General features: G+C 40.4%; 1 protein-coding gene across 5 annotated transcripts in view; it reads left to right on the plus strand.

Moving 5' to 3' along the window:
* Nucleotides 1-17,495, plus strand: part of SPAG16 (sperm associated antigen 16) — a 754,420-nt gene that overhangs the window by 114,537 nt on the left and 622,388 nt on the right. For all 5 annotated transcript variants that reach the window (XM_075118125.1, XM_048869269.2, XM_048869271.2 and 2 more), the window contains one exon: nucleotides 13,190-13,320. In XM_075118125.1, the coding sequence (XP_074974226.1) occupies nucleotides 13,190-13,320 (131 nt within the window). The remainder of the gene's footprint in view (nucleotides 1-13,189; nucleotides 13,321-17,495) is intronic.

Genomic DNA, 17,495 nt, shown 5'->3' on the forward strand with positions numbered 1-17,495 from the left:
AATATTTAAAATAAATGATACTCTATGATTGTTTAACAGCGTCATTAATTGTGCAATTAATCGTGATTAATTTTTTTAATCGCTTGTCAGCCCTAATAAACATACATAAGTAACTGTGTGCTTCATAATAGTAACTGGTAATAATGCTGAACATTTTTAATCAAAATATTTTACAGAGAACACTTTGCCATTGGAAAATGCAGTTTTGTCAAAATCTAAGCGTTTTGCAGGAAATTTTTTCAAGGGAAAGTGTCAAAATGAATAATTTCAGCTTTTAATTTCATTTTGTTAATGTTGAAACATTTTGTTTCAATAGGGTAAAAACTATTTTTTACTTTATTGTTCCATTTTGACTTTTATATTGTATTATAATAGTTTGATATATATGTACTATTATGTATTGTATTATAATATTTTGACATTAATGAAACAAAATATTTTGATGTTTCCAAATCAATTTTCTTTTCAGAATTTGAAAATTATTGAAATTTCAACATTTTATTCTGATTCAGAACAAAAACAAATTTCAAAATGCCGGAACTTTCCATGAGATGGAAATTCCATTTTCTGACCAGCTACTTATAAAGCGCTTGTTGTCCTCAAAGGAGTACAAATATTAATCTTTCTGAGTATTGTCAGATTTTGGGCTTCCAGTATTGGTTTCTTAAGCTCTTTTATTCTTCCTCTACTCTTTTCCAACAAAATATTTGTCAGGTGTGTTTTAGTTGTGCTTTGCGTTGTTCCATTGGAAAATTTAAAGAAAGTGACTGGTGAGTTTGTGTGTTTCAATTTTGGGTGTCCAATTTGAGACTCCTTAAAGCGTCTTGATTTTCATGGGGAAGTGCTCACCACTTTCTGAAGCACTTCGTAAGGTATTGCAACATGGACATCCAAAAATAGAAGTATGCTAACTCACCAGTCCCTTTTGAAAATATAAGTAATCATTTTTATGTTTGTAGTGTTATTGTAGCCATATCAGTCCCATGATATGACAGAGGCAAGTAATCAGTGTGTCACAGCTAGGGTTAAGATTTTATTTTGGTTATTTGTAGTAAAAGTCACAGACAGGTTGCAGGCAATAAACAAGAATTCACGGAAGCCTGATCCCTGCTACTGGCAAGGGGCTTGGGGGGGGCTGATAGCCCAAGCCCTAAAGTCCTGGAGGTCATGAAAAATCACAGAATCTGTGACCTCTGTGGCCCTAATCTAGCAATCTGGCCCTAATCAGTGACAGATTTGTAGGTTTAGTCACAGCCAAATACAAGGTGGGACAGATTGTTAAACATAAAGGGTTAATTAATGTTTCAGGAGACCACTTAAAATGAAGTGGGCAATTAACACCTCTGCAGTTGTAGGACAAAGGAGGGTTAGTAGGTTACAAATTGTGAAAAGTGGAAAATGGAATAACCTCTCAGTTCTCATCCTCAAAGGAAACCTGCACAACACCTTCAAAAGCCAAGCCTGGAAACTTAAATTCATAACTCTGCTAGACACTAAAAATCATGGACTTAGAGATGCTGGTTTTATGGCTCATTACAACAATTTGTAACCTACTAGCCCTCCTTTGTCCTATGACTGCAGAATTGTTAAAATGAAGTGGGCAATTAAGGGGTCTCCTGTGACATTGTTAAACATAAGAGGTTAACACATCTGTCCCAGCTTGTATTTAGCTGTGACACTGAATACTTTTTCCACAGTTGAAGAACAGCTCTGTGAAGCTTGAAATTTCTCTTCCACCAATAGAAGTTGGTCCAATAAAATATATTACCTCATCTACCTTGTCTCTATTATTTTTATGTGGCATTTAGAAATAGAAAATGAAATATTACAATTCCAAGAATAGAAAATGAAATATTATAATTCCATGAATAGAAAATACATTTTTAACATGTTGCATCAAATTGACACTTCTAAGGATTACATGTTTACTTCACTAAATTCATACTAGAGAGGGGCTGCACTGGTTTTAAAGATCTAGGAATCTTTAAACTGTCCTGTGAGTGGATCAAATACAGGGACTACCTAACCTACTTTCCAAATTGCTATGAGGCGCCTTTGCTGCAAAAGCAGTTTTTCTGGAGAAGATGTCACAATGTTATTGTAGTCAGTACTGATACTTTCAACTAGGGTTGCTTGTATATAGATAACTTTTCTTTTAAAGGCAATTGTGTTCTCCAAAATATAAATGCACTTACAAAACATATAAACACTTTCCTAAAACAGTGACATGAAGAACCCTTTTTAAAAGAAGATGCACTTGTCTCTCTCTTTTCTTGCAAGAAGTAAAAACTGATTTTAATGGAATGAGAGTAAGGTTAAAATAGCTGATCTAAATGGTGCTTTTCCAATTGGAAAAATACATAGTCATTCTTCATTTTGGGTGACATCCAAGAGAAGAATATTTCGTACAGTGAAAACGGGCAGCCAGACAAGTAAGCACTTTGTGAGGGTATTTGGACATATACGGTAGATAAATAATAAGAACTAAGCTTCATAATTCTCCCTTTCTTCCCTCCCCCCCCCCCATTCATTTGTTAACATGTCTCATTATTTCCTTTTAAAATGAATAAACTTATACATACAGAGGAGCAATCATTGCCTTTCACAAGATATGCCTCTTGGTTTTTTTTGGTTTTTTTTTGCTTCAGTTTTGACTAAAAAGATTAATGGTGATTAGATATCTAACACAATTAATATTAAGAACAAAGAGGAAGGAACACAAGCCAAAATAGGGAAAGAACACATTAAAGAATATTTAGATAAGTTAGATGTATTCAAGTCAGTGGGGCTTCATGAAATTCATCTTAGGATACTTAAAAAAACTAGCTGAAGCAATCTTGGAACTGTTAGCAATTATCTTCCAGAATTCATGGAGGACAGGTGAGGTTCTAGAGGACTGGAGAAGGGCAAACATAGTACCTCTTTTTAAAAAGGGAAACAAAGAGGACCCGGGGAATTATAGCCCAACTTTGATACCTAGAAAAATACTTGAGCAAATTATTAAACAGTTTGTAATCACCTAGAGGGCAATAGGGTTATAAGGAACATGAATTTGTCAAAAACAAATCATGCCAAACCAACCTAATTTCCCCCTTTGACAGGGTTACTGGCTTGTGAATAGGGAGGAAGCAGTAGATGTGATATATCTAGATTTTAGTAAGGCTTTTGACACAGTCCCATATGATATTCTCATAAACTAACCAGGGAAATCTGGTCTAGATGAGATTACTATAAGGTAGGTGCACAACTGGATGAAAGATCCTGCTCACAGAGTAGTTATCAATGGCTTCCTATCAAACTGGGAGGGTGTATTTAATGGAGTTGCACAGGGGTCAGTCCTGGGTTCAGTAATAGTCAATATTTTCGTTAATAACTTGAATAATGGAATGGAGAATATGCTTATAAAATATGTAGATGGCATCAAACCAGGAAGGGTTGCAAGCACTTTGGAGGACATCATTCTATTTCAAAATGACCTGGAAAAATTAGAGAATTGGTCTGAAATCAACATGATGAAATTCAATAAAGATAAGTGCAAAGTACTATACTTAGTGAGGAGAAATCAGAAGCATGACTACAAAATGGGGAATAACTGACTAGGTGGTAGAACTGCAGAAAAGGATCTGGGGGTTAGAGTGGATCACAAATTGAATATGAGTCAATAATGTGTTGCAGTTATGAAAAATATATCATTCATATATTAACAGGAGAATTGTACATAAGACACGGGAGGTAGTTGTCCCTCTCTGCTCATCACTGGTGAGGCCTCAGCGGCAGTATTGTGTCCAGTTCTGGGTGCCACAGATTAAGAAAGAAGTGGATAAATTAGAGAGAGTTCAGAGGAGAGCAACAAAAATGACAAAAGGTTCAGAAAACCAGAAGCATGAGGAAGGTTAAAAAAAACTGGGCAAGTTTAGTCGTCAGAAAAGAGGACTGAGGGGAGGACCTGATAACAGTCTTCAGCTATGTTAAGGACTTTTATGCAAAGGATGGTGATCAATTGTTCTCCATGTCCTCTGAAGGTAGGACAACAAGTAATGGGCTTAATCTGCAGCAAGAGAGATTTAGGCTAGCTATTAGGAAAAGCTTTATAACTAAGGCCTGGTCTACACTGGGGGTGGGGGGATCGATCTAAGATACGCAACTTCAGCTACAAGAATAGCGTAGCTGAAGTTGACGTGCCTTAGATCGACTTAGAATCACTTACTTCACATCCTCGCAGCGCGGGATTGATGGCTGCCGCTCCCCCGTCGACTTCGCTTCTGCCTCTCGCCCTGTTGGAGTTCTGGAGTTGACTGCAGGACGATTGGGGATCGATTTGTCGTGTCTACACTAGACACGATAAATAGATCCCCGACAGATCGATCACTACCCGCCAATTCGCCGGTTAGTGTAGACATGGCCTAATGATAGTTAAGTACTGAAATAGGCTTCCAAGGGGGGTTGTGGAATCCCCATCAGTGGAGATTTTTAAGCACAGGTTGGACAAACCCTTGTCATAGATGGTCTATTTCTTGGTCTTGCCTCAGCGCAGGGAGCTGGACTTAATGATCTCCTGAGGTCCCTTCCAGCCCTGTTTCTATGATTCAATGACTGATCCATGTTTAAAAGTTTGGAAGTTGCAAGTCAGTGACTAACATCATTGCAGATGTAGAAAGATGTAATTTTCAAAGCAGAGCTACAGACTGATGTTGCAGAGCTGTCAAATGATTTTTTGAAATGGAAATAGATTCCTGCTCCTCACCACAGGGATCTTTGTGTCACTGAGTTACTTTCTGGCTATCTCCCTCTTAATAATGCTCTCACGTTTTGCAAGCAAGGTAACAAGTTTGACTCTGCTGACATTTGCCTAGTGAAGTTGACTGCCTAGACTTCCATCTACATTAGCTGGCAAAGCAGAATCCTAGCATTTTAGCCTCATAGATATAGACAAGGCTGAGATTAGACATGAATGTACTGATTTAGATGCACAATACTTCCTAATATTTCACATATCTCTTACACCATGTCAAACCTTTCTTGAATTTTGGGACTGATTTAGGTAAATTCCGCTTACACACCATTTATCTTCTGTAAGTTTTGACAGAGGTGTTTGCCAGCGTGTCTGCTCTCCCCTATTTCCGCTGTGTACTCTGGTGTTCCCCGCATAGTAGATCTCCAGAGTACACAGTGTATTTTGAAACCCCTGAGCTTATGTGCTTTGGAACTTCTAAGTCACATTGTGCACTCTGGGTTGTTACTGATCTTAAGTGGAAGCCCTAGAACAAGTGTCAAGGTTCCTTCCCCACTCTGAACTCTACGGTACAGATGTGGGGACCTGCATGAAAGACCCCCGAAGCTTATTTTTACCAGCTTAGGTTAAAAAATTCCCCAAGGTACAAACTTTGGCTTGTCCTTGAACTGTATGCTGCCACCACCAAGCGTGTTAAACAAAGAACAGGGAAAGAGCCCACTTGGAGACGTCTTCCCCAAAAATGTCCCCCCAAGCCCTACACCCCCTTTCCTGGGGAAGTCTTGATAAAAATCCTCACCAATTTGTACAGGTGAACACAGACCCAAACCCTTGGATCTTAAGAACAAGGAAAAAGCAATCAGGTTCTTAAAAGAAGAATTTTAATTAAAGAAAAGGTAAAAGAATCACCTCTGTAAAATCAGGATGGTAAATACCTTACAGGGTAATCAGATTCAAAACATAGAGAATCCCTCTAGGCAATCCTTAAGTTATAAAAAGACACAAAAACCGGAATATACATTCTATTCAGCACAACTTATCAGCCATTTAAACAAAACAGAATCTAACGCATATCTAACTAGATTGCTTACTAACCCTTTACAGGAGTGCTGACCTGCATTCCTGCGCGGGTCCCAGCAAAAGACAACACAGACAGAGAGAGAACCCTTTGTTCCCCCCCCCTTCCCGATTTGAAAGTATCTTGTCTCCTCATTGATCATTTTGGTCAGGTGCCAGCGAGGTTGTCTTAGCTTCTTAACCCTTTACAGGTGAAAGGGTTCTGCCTCTGGCCAGGAGGGATTTCATAGCACTGTTTACAGACAGGTGGTTACCCTGCCCTTTATATTTATGACAACAAGTATTCATTCAAACCAGGCAGCAGCAGGACCGGCAGAAAAATGGGTGGACTTTGCATTCAGGCAGCTGCAGCTAATCTTACTGGGATGGTACTCAAACTTCCTATCTAAAATTACTGTGGAGTCTCACTCCTGAAAATTCTGTTAGTGTAAGGGAGGGCCCCATAATTTTTTTTCTCACAAAAATCCTGACTGAGGGCCACAAAGTTGTCCTGAAGAGTGCTGCTGTTGGAGGTGGGAATGTCTCCCCACAGTAAAGATGCAGGACAGAGAAGGAAGAACCCCTTTAGGTACCTCAGCAGATTCGTAAATTGGGTTAATAAGCAGATAAGTATCTTAATATCTTGGTAGGAAGGATGGTCCTATGGTTAAGGCACTGTACTAGGACTCAGGAGATGTGAGTCAAAATTCTTAGCTCTGCTATACCTTTCCTGGGTGACCTTGGGCAAATTACTTAGCCTTTGTATGCCTCAGTTTCCCATTTGTAAAATTAGATGGGAAACTGAAAATATTTTTTCTGCAACTCTTTGTTTTGTCTATTAGACTGAAAGATCTTTGGAGCTGGGATTTTCTCTTTTTGTGTGTACGGTGCCTACCACAATAGGTTCCCAATCACAGTTGGGGTTTCTAAGTGCTTATGTAATACAAATAAATAATAATATTGAATAGTGGGTAGAGCACTGAACTGGAAGTTGGGAGACATGGATTATATTCCGGCACTCTCATAGACCTGCTGAGACACCTTGGACGTTTTACTTCACTTCCTCATGCCTCAATTTCCCTATCTGTCAAATGGAGATAATGATACTTCCTCCCCTTTGTAAGATGTTTTGAGATCTATGGTACCACTATATAAGAGCTTAATACTAGTAATATCTGACATCATCCTGGTATTGCGATTGGCTGACACAATCCATTTCACTGTGTAATTTTAAATAACAAAGATACTGTGATTTGTAAATGACACTTTGGGCATATAGCTGGGGTCATTTGTTTTCAGTATCAGCAGAGACTAAGGCCATTGTGCTCAGAATGGCCAAGGACATGGAGATTCTCTCATGGGCACTATTTAGAAGTCAGTGTTCTTCGCCTTTAATGATAAAGTAATAGGATGTTTACAGGCAGGAAATGCATTATTCTGGTCGTGTAGATAACGTGGAGAGAGAAGCGTAAGGCCTTTAATGTGCAATGTAATACAAATGTCTAGCACACTGTGGATGCTAGAGCAAACAAAAATAATACATAATAATAAGTACACATTGCTTTGGAATCTTAACGTTTCCATTTCTTTGATTTTTGTGAATACAAATTCTTATTGTTGATGTTGAAATAGCATACGTTTTTGCAGTTAATGTTTGCATTTGCAAGAAATCCTCAGTGTGCTACATCTCAGCTGTGCTGCACTGAGGATTTCCTCCTACTCTGAGGGTTAGTTCTTGAACACAGAATGAGGATTAGACAATGAAGAGCTCCTGTCTCTGCCAAAACTTGTTGGCATGCACCTTCCAATCAGAAAGCACAGTTCAACTGTCACATTTTTGTTGAATGATACTCTCCATATAAGGATTGTGTATTTATTTCACAATGTTAAATAACTGTAATTACCTTGGGGTCCAATCCTGATCTCAGTTGACTCCTATGAATTCAAAGGGAGCAAGTTTGGGTTCTTTTGCAGAACCAGGACTCAGAAACTCCACACTGAGCTAGCCCATCATGTGAACTGAAGAGGGGAAGAAACATGAGGAAGGATGGATCAGTGGTTAGGGCACTAGCCTAGGACTGGGGAGACCTGGGTTCAATTTCCTTCTTCCGATGTGACCTTGAGCAATTCTTTATAGTCTTTCTGTCCCTCAGTTCTCCATCTAGAAAACGGGAATAATAATACTTCCCTACCCCACAGCGATGTTGTGAGGATAAATACGTTAAAGATTATGAAGTGCTTTGGTATCTACTGATGTTAGGCAGTATTTAAGAGCTAAGTATTATTCTGTGTAAGTTAATAAACAAAACAAAATGCTCAGTATTAAATGTTCACTGCACTAGGCAGAACCCAAAACTGTTTCCATTTCTGAACTCCATGCAAAGTAGTCACCTCAGTAGTAAATCTGATTGATTATATTAGAGGGCCAGATTTTCAGCTGATGTAAATTGGGGTAGCTCCCCTGAAATCATATTTCAATTGGACATCAGTGGAGTTACCACTATTTTCACCACCTGGACCTTGAGGTGCGATAGGATCTTCATAGTTAAGGATGAATCTCATGTTCCAGAATAATGCAGGATTCACACTGTTAAGGAGTGAAGCATTTAAAGGGTTAAATTAATCACAGTAATGTACTCTGACTGAAGAGTTCGTGCCAGTTGATGCTGGCCTAAGCAATGGGAGAATCTCAGGATGGAAACAGTGCAGTGATGCTTAATTGCAATGGCAGCTACAATATCTCTTATGAGATAAGAAAGGGGACATTGTAGGCCAATAAGGGAACAGGGCTTGCATAGAAGGGGACAAATTCTCACTCTTTAAAGAAACAGTTTAAAAGTGTATTAAAGAGAGTAAAATCCAATACTCTGTGAAAGTTGTATCTAAACTTTCTTTAAAAAGTCTGAAGATATGTCACATGAAAAACTGTGTAACAGATTTTGGACTTGTCTATGGGTGTGGACTGTGGGGCTGTGAATTGTAAAGTGCACCAAAGAGTTGCACTATAAGTGCCCCATATGGATGTTGCTGGTGCAAACTGGTACTTGGTTGCTGTTAACATAGTCCCCTTTCAGACAGGACTATGGCTCAGTGGTTTGAGCACTGGCCTGCTAAACCCAGGGTTGTGAGTTCAATCCTTGAGGGGGGCCATTTGGGATCTTGGGCAAAAATTGGGGATTGGTCCTGCTTTGAGCAGGGGGTTGGACTAGATGACCTCCTGAGGTCCCTTCCAACGCTGATATTCTATGATTGAATATGAGCTAGGTACCATATCCACATGGGGTAGTTAGAATGGAACTCTCTGGTGTGCTCTGCAGTTCACACCTCCATAGTCTGCACTGTGGGACCGTGTAGACATTGCCTGAATCAAAGAGGAAATCCTTAAAATAAACTATGTTGGTAAAGTTTTGTCCATGTATTTCTCTGGAAAAACAGCTTAAGAGATACTGATAAATGACTGTTCTTCTTCAAGTGTTTGTTCACATCGATTCCAATCAGGTGTGCATGTGCCACGTGCATGGTCATCGGAAACCTTTTCCCTTAGCACCTCCTGTCGGGTCAGCTGGGGAGCACCCTGGAGTGGCGCCTTCATGGCGCTCAATATATGACCCTGCTGACCCGGCCCCCCTTCAGTTCCTTCTTACCGTCCGTGGCAGCCATTGGAACAGTGACTCGCTTGCTTTGCAAGTGTTCCCCTAGTGTAGTTACCTAGTCTAATTCTTCTTCTTGTTTTCTTGTTTTGTAGTTGTTAGTAGTTAGTATAGTTATAGTTGTTCGTATAGGTTTTTCTGAGCGAGATATTTCCAGGTCCCCACACCTGGTGGGTTGTGCAAGTTATTTGCTGGTGCGCCGCAGCAAATAACTCGTGGCCCGTGGACCATGTGTTTGAGACCCCGACTGCCACAGCACCTGAGTGACTGTCAACAAGGGGCACTAGTACAGTGAGGAGCAGCTATGTCATTCTTGACCATGAGGGGATACCAAGTGGTGAGAGAACTCTGTAACAAGAAACATGAATTATAAAGTGGTTTTAAAATGTGAATTAAAATGATACCCTCCTAATATTCTGCAGTTTTGGAATTTAATTGCCCGATGCTTATTCCTTCAATTTAGTCCTGACTGAGTTCAAGAACTAGTGCAAACACTAAAAAGAATGTCCGTATCCCTGCGATAATACTCAGATAATAACGTGTGGATCCTGTTCCATTCTTAATCTTATTGGGTGATGGGAATTTTAAAGAACACTATAAATTATTCTTCTGTATGAAACTTCTTTTCACCAGTGTATTTTGGGACGGTTCAGGGCCCCAGTGGCCTAAAGGATAAGGCACTGGCTTCCTAAACCAGAGATTGTGAGTTCAAGTCCCATCTGGGGTGAAAAATTACTTTCTTTGGGGGAGGGATAGCTCAGTGGTTTGAGCATTGGCCTGCTAAACCCAGGATTGTGAGTTCAATCTCTGAGGGGGCCATTTAGGGATCTGAGGTCCCTTCCAACCCTGATATGCTATGAATGTTGCAAACATGTACAGTCAGCTAAATCTTTAGAATTCCTTTAAGGATACAAGGACTTTTTTTAAAGTCCTTAATGTATATTGTGTAAGATTAGTACTCTCCTGAACTTCTTAAATGACAATCTGTTTTTAATAAAGCCCATGTAGCCAGGCTAATTAGAGCAGGTAATAAATCTTCTAGCTGGTTGATTAGTCTTTAGAAAACGTTTAAGAGTCTACATTGATCAGAGAAGTGAGGTTGTAAAACCATATGGATATAGAGACATATCAACTGTTTAGCAGTATTGTCCTAGATAAAGAAAAAATATGCTTTTCTGAAGAGTAAATAGTAATCCTTTTTTATTTTTCTGGTAGTTGTTTAAAAAAACAAATTTATTACTAAAGATGGGCTTAGACAAAATCCCTGACTCAACACATCCTAACCCTTGGAATGTTTGAAATCTGTGTCAGGTTAAAATTTTGCTACTGGTCCCATCCTTACAATGGTCAGACCTAAATCCTTAATCTCAACACCATGGAACATTTCGGCATTTGAAATCCAGTCCTGGTTGTGCATTTGAGCCCATCTCTGTACTACAATTCTGTACTGGTTGTCTAATACAATGCAGACTAGTCTAATCTAAGTTTTTATCATTCCTGTGGTATCTTTGCTTTATAACAAATTGCACATACAATCTAAATGTCTGCCAAAAAGTTCAGTCTTGGATGCTGAAAGATAGGTATATATAACACTATATTTAAGGATCTGATTGAAAGCCCATTAAAGTCAATGTTGTATTCTTTCCATTGATTTCAATGGGCTTTGGATCAGGGCCTTAGGGCTAGATTTTTTAAAGTTATTTAGGTGCCTAAAGAAGCAGAGAGGTGCCTAGTGGGAATTATAGAAGTGCCTGAGTAGATTAGGTGTCTGCATTCCATTGATTTCAATGGATTTAGGCACCTAATCCACTTAGACTTCTAGTGGGATTTTCAAAAGAAGCTACCTGCATCTTTAGGCACCGACAGACCTTTGCAAATCTGGCCCTTGGTGCCTAAAAAATAAATGACCTAATTTTCCCCCAAAATAAATTAACAGGAGTAAGTAAAAAGTGAACAGCATAAGTAGGACTGCTTTAGCCAGAGTGCAAATTATAGTGCAAATGCAGCTCTAAATTACACTGGAGATGATATTGGTTGAAGAATGGGGAAGGTGTAAAGGTGGTTTAAAGCCACATTGGTCTGAAAATGAGTTTGCTACAGAGCAGGACTGAATTAGGGTTGCCAGGTGTCCGGTTTTTGAAAAGGGACCCTGGGGTTCCAGTTGGCATCGCTGACCGGGCCATTAAAAGTCCGGTTGGCAGCGCAGTGGGGGCCTGGAGCTAAGGCAGGCTCCTTGCCTGCCCTGGTTCCACGCAGCTCCCAGAAGCAGCCATGAGGTCCCTGTGGATCCATGGCACATGGGCAGTCAAGGAGGTTCTGCGTGCTGCCCCCACCCTGAGTGCCGGCTCTGGAGCTCCCATTGGCTGGGAACCGCGACCAATGGGAGCTGCAGAGATAGTGCCTGCAAGAGCGAGGGCCCTGCACAGAGCCTCTCTGGCCACCCATTAGCTTAGGGGCTGCAGGGACCTGATGGCCACTTCCTGGGAGCCACAGTAAACACCATTGGGACCCCGCACCCCAACCCCCGCCCCCGCCCGGAGTCCCCTCCCACGCACAAACTCCCTTCCGGAGCCTGCACCTCACAGCTCTCCAACACCCCAGCCCTGAGCCCCCGCCTGCACCCCAAGCCCCTCATCCCCAGAGCTCACATCCCCAGCCTGGAGCCCCCTCTTGGACCCCAAACCCCTCATCGCCGTGTCCCCCCCCTCCCCGAGTCCACACCCCCAGCCCAAAGCCCTCACTCCCCTCCCGCACCCCAACCCCCTGCCCCAGCCCGGTGAAAGTGAGTGAGGGTGGGGTAGAGTGAGCGACAGGCGGAGGGTGGATGGAGCGAGTGGGGGGCGGGCTCTCGGAGAAGGGGCGGGGCGGGGGGGTGTGAGGTGGGGTGTTTTGTTTTATGCGATTAGAAAGTTGGCAACCCTAGACTGAATCCAGGGTTTTTAAATTAGCAAATTAGCAACGTCCTTAAACTTCTTGCTCTAGTGCTGGCTAAACAATATAAAAAGATTTCTATTGGTTAAATAATAACATGTTGCATAACAAGTGGTACTCTGAAGTTCACCTTGTGCTTTATGAAACGAGTATTTGTGGCATATAGAATTTTGGTTACATTTTCTATTGTGTTGCTGTGCTGCTGGCTTAACAAATTTCACTTTTCAGCAACATATATGCCGCCCCAAGCAGGTTCATAAATGGCAATTTGAATTAAAGCATGAGACCCATTTCTTTCTTTTATTTACGTCCATACACCTGCATAAATTTCAGTAACGTTGGATGGGTATAAATGACAGCAGAACTCGGTCATCATTTTCCATTATATTTCACAGTATTTACAGTGTACATTTGCATCGTACTTTGAAAATGTACTGCTGTGTTGAGCAGCGTAGATGCAGGCTTCAGATTTAGAGAAGGGTGGGGTTTGGGCTCCTTTTAACAACTAACATTGCTTCAGAAACATACTCCGTGGAACACGCGTTTAAAGAAACAAATAATTAGGTCTTTGAGTATATTCAGGGTAATCATTTATAGACACCAATGCTGTAAACATACTTGTGCATAGCTTTAAGTACATGCATTAGTGTTTGCAGGATTGGAGGCTGACTGCAGTTTACGAGAAGCAATGGTGAAGAACCAATAGTGAGCAACGGAAAAAATAGACAAAACTGTATACATGCAAAATTAAATTGATAAATAATTTGTTACACAAACTTGTGCCGTAATCCCAAGAATGAATACTTTTCTTTTTTCCTAGGATTCAGAATTTCCCATAGATACTCAAGTGAACCCTTATCTTTCTCGTGCCAAGGAATGCACCCGACCATTGAAATCTGGAGTATACAGGCTGAGCAGCACTTTAAAAGTCCATGATCTAGCAGTCAGCTGGTAGGAACCTTAACAATTTTTTTTCAGTTTATCATTGTATATCATTGAGTTTTATCTTTCAAAAGGTCATAGAGAACAATTTGCTGAAAGTGGTGAAGGAACTGTTCTTGTTAAACTTCTGAAACAATTGTCAAAAGCACTGTGCAGGCCAAGTGGACTATGCAGAGTCCTTGCTAAGAGACCTAACCCTCGTCTATAAAATGTACAGAGCAGTTGCTCTGAGATTCCCATGCAATATATTTACTGCCATACTCTGATCTCTATTACTCTGGTGTAAATCTAGAATAAATTCATTGAATCCAATGACTTCCTCTAGATAGACGCTTTTAGTAGTTGATGTAACTGAGAACAGAATCTGGCCATTAGAAAATATTAAATTCTGGTGTCTGTGTCCTAGTCCATTTTGTCATAGTGGATTTTCAAACCAGCTGAAAAGCATATGTGATGGACATTCTCAATATATCCATTAAAGATAGCTGGAAGTTTGACATACAGAATCTGTATGGTAGTTGAGTCTGACAGTATGTACCTCTAATGTTAACAGCCATTCTTTATAGACATTTAAAGAGTGTGTAAATTGGTCTTCATGAGAAATAAAACTAACAGAACTGGATTGCCAAGGAATAATAGATCAGTATGGTGGTAATGCTCATCAGAGTTTGCATTATCTTTTTTTGCTCCATTCTTCATCTACTCTTGAGGAAAGACCTGTAATTTGGACCAAATTTGTAGTGATTTTGTGAGTTTTGTGTAAATGAGCAAGGATAAATGTGCTAAAATTCATGTCCACTTGTGAGCTAAGCTATGTTTTTAATCTAAGGGCCAGGTCCTCAGCTGGTGTAAGTTGACAAAGCTGGTAGCACTGTTCTGCAAAAAGCACTCTGGCTGGGGTGTTGTGGATGGACTCCTAAAGTCACATGCTTTTACCACCATAACAGGACTTTAAAGGAAGTGTTGGGGGAAGCTGAATGTTCTCCATTGTGGACAAAAATGGTTTCCTTTTGGTTGGCAGGTTTGTATTTAATAATATTTTATAATGACAATCTTTTATGTGAAGATGATTGTAAACTCAGGTTCTAGTAGGCTGAATGATAAAAAATGAATGTTTTTGCAGTTGTTTGCAGCCCATTTCCTTGGGTCAAAGTATCAAGTTTTAAATTTGCACACTTAAAGTGCTTTGGGCTGAGGAAGAGTAAACGTGAAAGTCATCTTTAAAAATAGGTTACAGCTAGCAGCAAAGTTCAGAAATTTCTGACAAATTTTCTAGGTGTGTTTCTTTGTAAATACATGTTTGAAACCCACCCAGATGCATTTCTTTTGCTATTTATAGATCTTTTGGAACAGTTTTGTACTGTGTACATTGCAGCCATATTACAGGTTCAAGGCTACTAAAGTTATCAGCCTAAAGACACATTGTCTTTCCTCATTTAATTTCACAAAGTTCTTGTTAAATCCATGGAGTTTTCTCCAAAGTACATTTTTTCTTAGATCTTGTATTTTTAGTAATGTGGTTTCTCAAATGTCAGTTGAAGGTCTTCCCAAAAATCAGTGTTTGAAAAATTGGGGAAACACCCAATATATTTTTATGAGGATCTGTCATATACGCAATATACAACAAGTAGAGCTGGTTACAATGTTGCTAACAAAAGGAGGTTTGTATTGGTCAAAATTGTTATCTGCGGTTCTTTCAACCCAAAACTCTTGGTAACTTTACGCTGTGCATGGTGGTGTCAGGAAATAAATCAAGGGGGACATGGCCGTCTGACCAATAGATGGCTGGCACAAACAGGACAACACAAAAATGCTGTCACTTAAAGCTATACTTTACTTAGTCTCAAGCACTTACCCATGTCCGCAACAGGTTAGTAAAACACCCCCAACCCTCAATAATTACCAAAGTTGGGTGTGCCTCTCGAGTGGCACAGCGGCAGTCTTCCAATGGCCAATCTTCCATCTGCCAGTGGGGACCCCAAGATGTGTCCACAGGGAGAATCCCCGAAGAGTCCAACTACCCCAAACTTTCTTCCCTTATTTATTCATTAGTATTACAATAACACGTCACTCAAAGAAAACTTGTTAAGCAAGCAATTTCAAAGGTCAAGCAAGAGGTTTCCTTTTGATCATCAATGAGCCAGATGTGTTTTTTCAGAGTTTGCATGCCTTGAGGCTCTGACAGACACATCCCTGAGGGCATATATAGACAAGCTTCCTGTTTTCCTAAAATGCCTATCTCAGCAATTTCAACAGAGATCTCATCAGGAAGGACACCGGGGTCAAGCTGCCCTTTCTGTGGCACCCAAACCCCCTCCCCTCCTGACTCGGTTATGCTAAGGCTGCTACATAGGCCCTCTTATGGCCTGCTAGCTTGCCTACTTTTAGGAATAAGCAGTAGTGATTCAGGCACTGTACTGGTCTGCCAAGAGCTCCCTGTACGAAAATGTTCTTGTTTGTGAAACTGGAAACAGTTTTTCAAAAATCTGAGTATGTTTCATGAAAATCCATGAAAATCTTATTTGGTTTTATTAGAATGACTGCTAAACCATTTTGACAAATTTTCACAGTAGTTCTTTAAATTTCTGCCTGGCTTTCGATGGACTTGGTTTAGTCATACGAGTGATTTGCTGAATCTACCCCATAGGGTAGGTCATCAATCACTTGATGATTACCTGTTCTGTTAATTCCCTTTGAAGCACGTGACATTGGCCACTGTCGGAAGATGGGATACTGGGTTAGATGGACCTTTGGTCTGACCCAATAAGACCGTTCTTATATTCTTAAGTTCTAATGTCAACATTTTGACTTATTTTCTCTGGTACAGCTGCATACTGCATGGGGTCTCTGATCCAGTGAGGGAAGATAACTGGGTGTGACTGTGTCTCATTTCTTTCTGCAGTCTGCGTAGGGGAGCTACTAATATTCCTTGCCCAGAAGTGTACAGCCAGGATTTTAGGAGGACACTGATCCTACCTCATGCCCCTCTGTGCACACTAGAAGGGAAAGTGATCCATTCGCAAAAGTATTTAGAAGGTGTATTGCCCAATATTATTTAAAACATACATTTGTTTGTTGTAGCAGGCTAGTCTTCCCCTCAAAGGCCAGCCAATTCTGTTCAGAAGCAGAGCCACTTCAAAAATTGGTGTTTGGACCTTGTAGAGGGGATTATCAGGTCCTGCTAGAAAGGGATGAGGTGACTGACTGATGAGCATCTGATTCCTATGGAGGCTGGAAGGGTGGGTAGTGGGATTTACAGGAAACTGGTTGACTCCTGTGGTAGGCCAGGGGGCAGGGAAGCTCTGAGAAGGGAGCCTCTGAGTCAGGGGGAAAGTAGCTGTTGGGCTTATTTTGAAGTGTTTTATTTTGGGGGTTACTAAAGGTGGTCAGTGCAACCAGTAAATGGTACCCTGAAGAAAGGGCCTGAACAGACTCTGGGCTTAGTATTAATACCTCCTGGGTTGGGGAGACACCCAAACACCCTAACTATAGCTACATACACTCTTTAAAAAACATATATTCCTGTTTTCATGGAAGTGGGTGCTTCTACATCCTTTTAGCCCTACATTATACTCTGTAGTGTAAAGAACAGATTTAAACAGCTATGCCTACCACTGTTGCCATATGACTTTAGAGATAATAAAGGAAAGCAAATATAAAGGATTTAGTGAGATTATCAAGGTTTTCCTGATGGGATCAGTCAAAGATATGTTTTCCTCCAAGGATTAACTCATCATTATATTTAATTATACTAGGTTTCCCCATTTGTTATGAGTGGCTTCCAGAGAAGATATTTTTAAAATCTCCTTGAAAATTCAGACCTGTTGACTTGCTGCAGACAGTATTATAACATCCCCTCATTCTAAAATTACACATTGAGGCTCCAATCCTGCATTGAGATCTGCAAAGGCTCAGTGGTCTGCTGTGCTTTATACTTGTCTTCAGGTCTAGTTTTGAAGAATTAAAAGGTCAATGCTATAGTTTGGTTCATCATCCAATTTACAGGTGGTTTTCTTATTTTAAATGGAATCTACTTCAGACTGCTTGAGTGTTTAGGATGTGAAGACAGCGTTGCTCATTGTCAGTTATAAGCCTCTTCCTTTAAGAGCCAAGCATTTTAGCTTCTAGGTAAAGGTAAATGCTGTTTACAAAACCTCTGTGGAGCAGTGATGACACCTTCTGGG

The sequence above is a fragment of the Caretta caretta genome, chromosome 11 (genome assembly GCF_965140235.1).
Source record: "Caretta caretta isolate rCarCar2 chromosome 11, rCarCar1.hap1, whole genome shotgun sequence".
Lineage (NCBI taxonomy): Eukaryota > Metazoa > Chordata > Testudines > Cheloniidae > Caretta > Caretta caretta.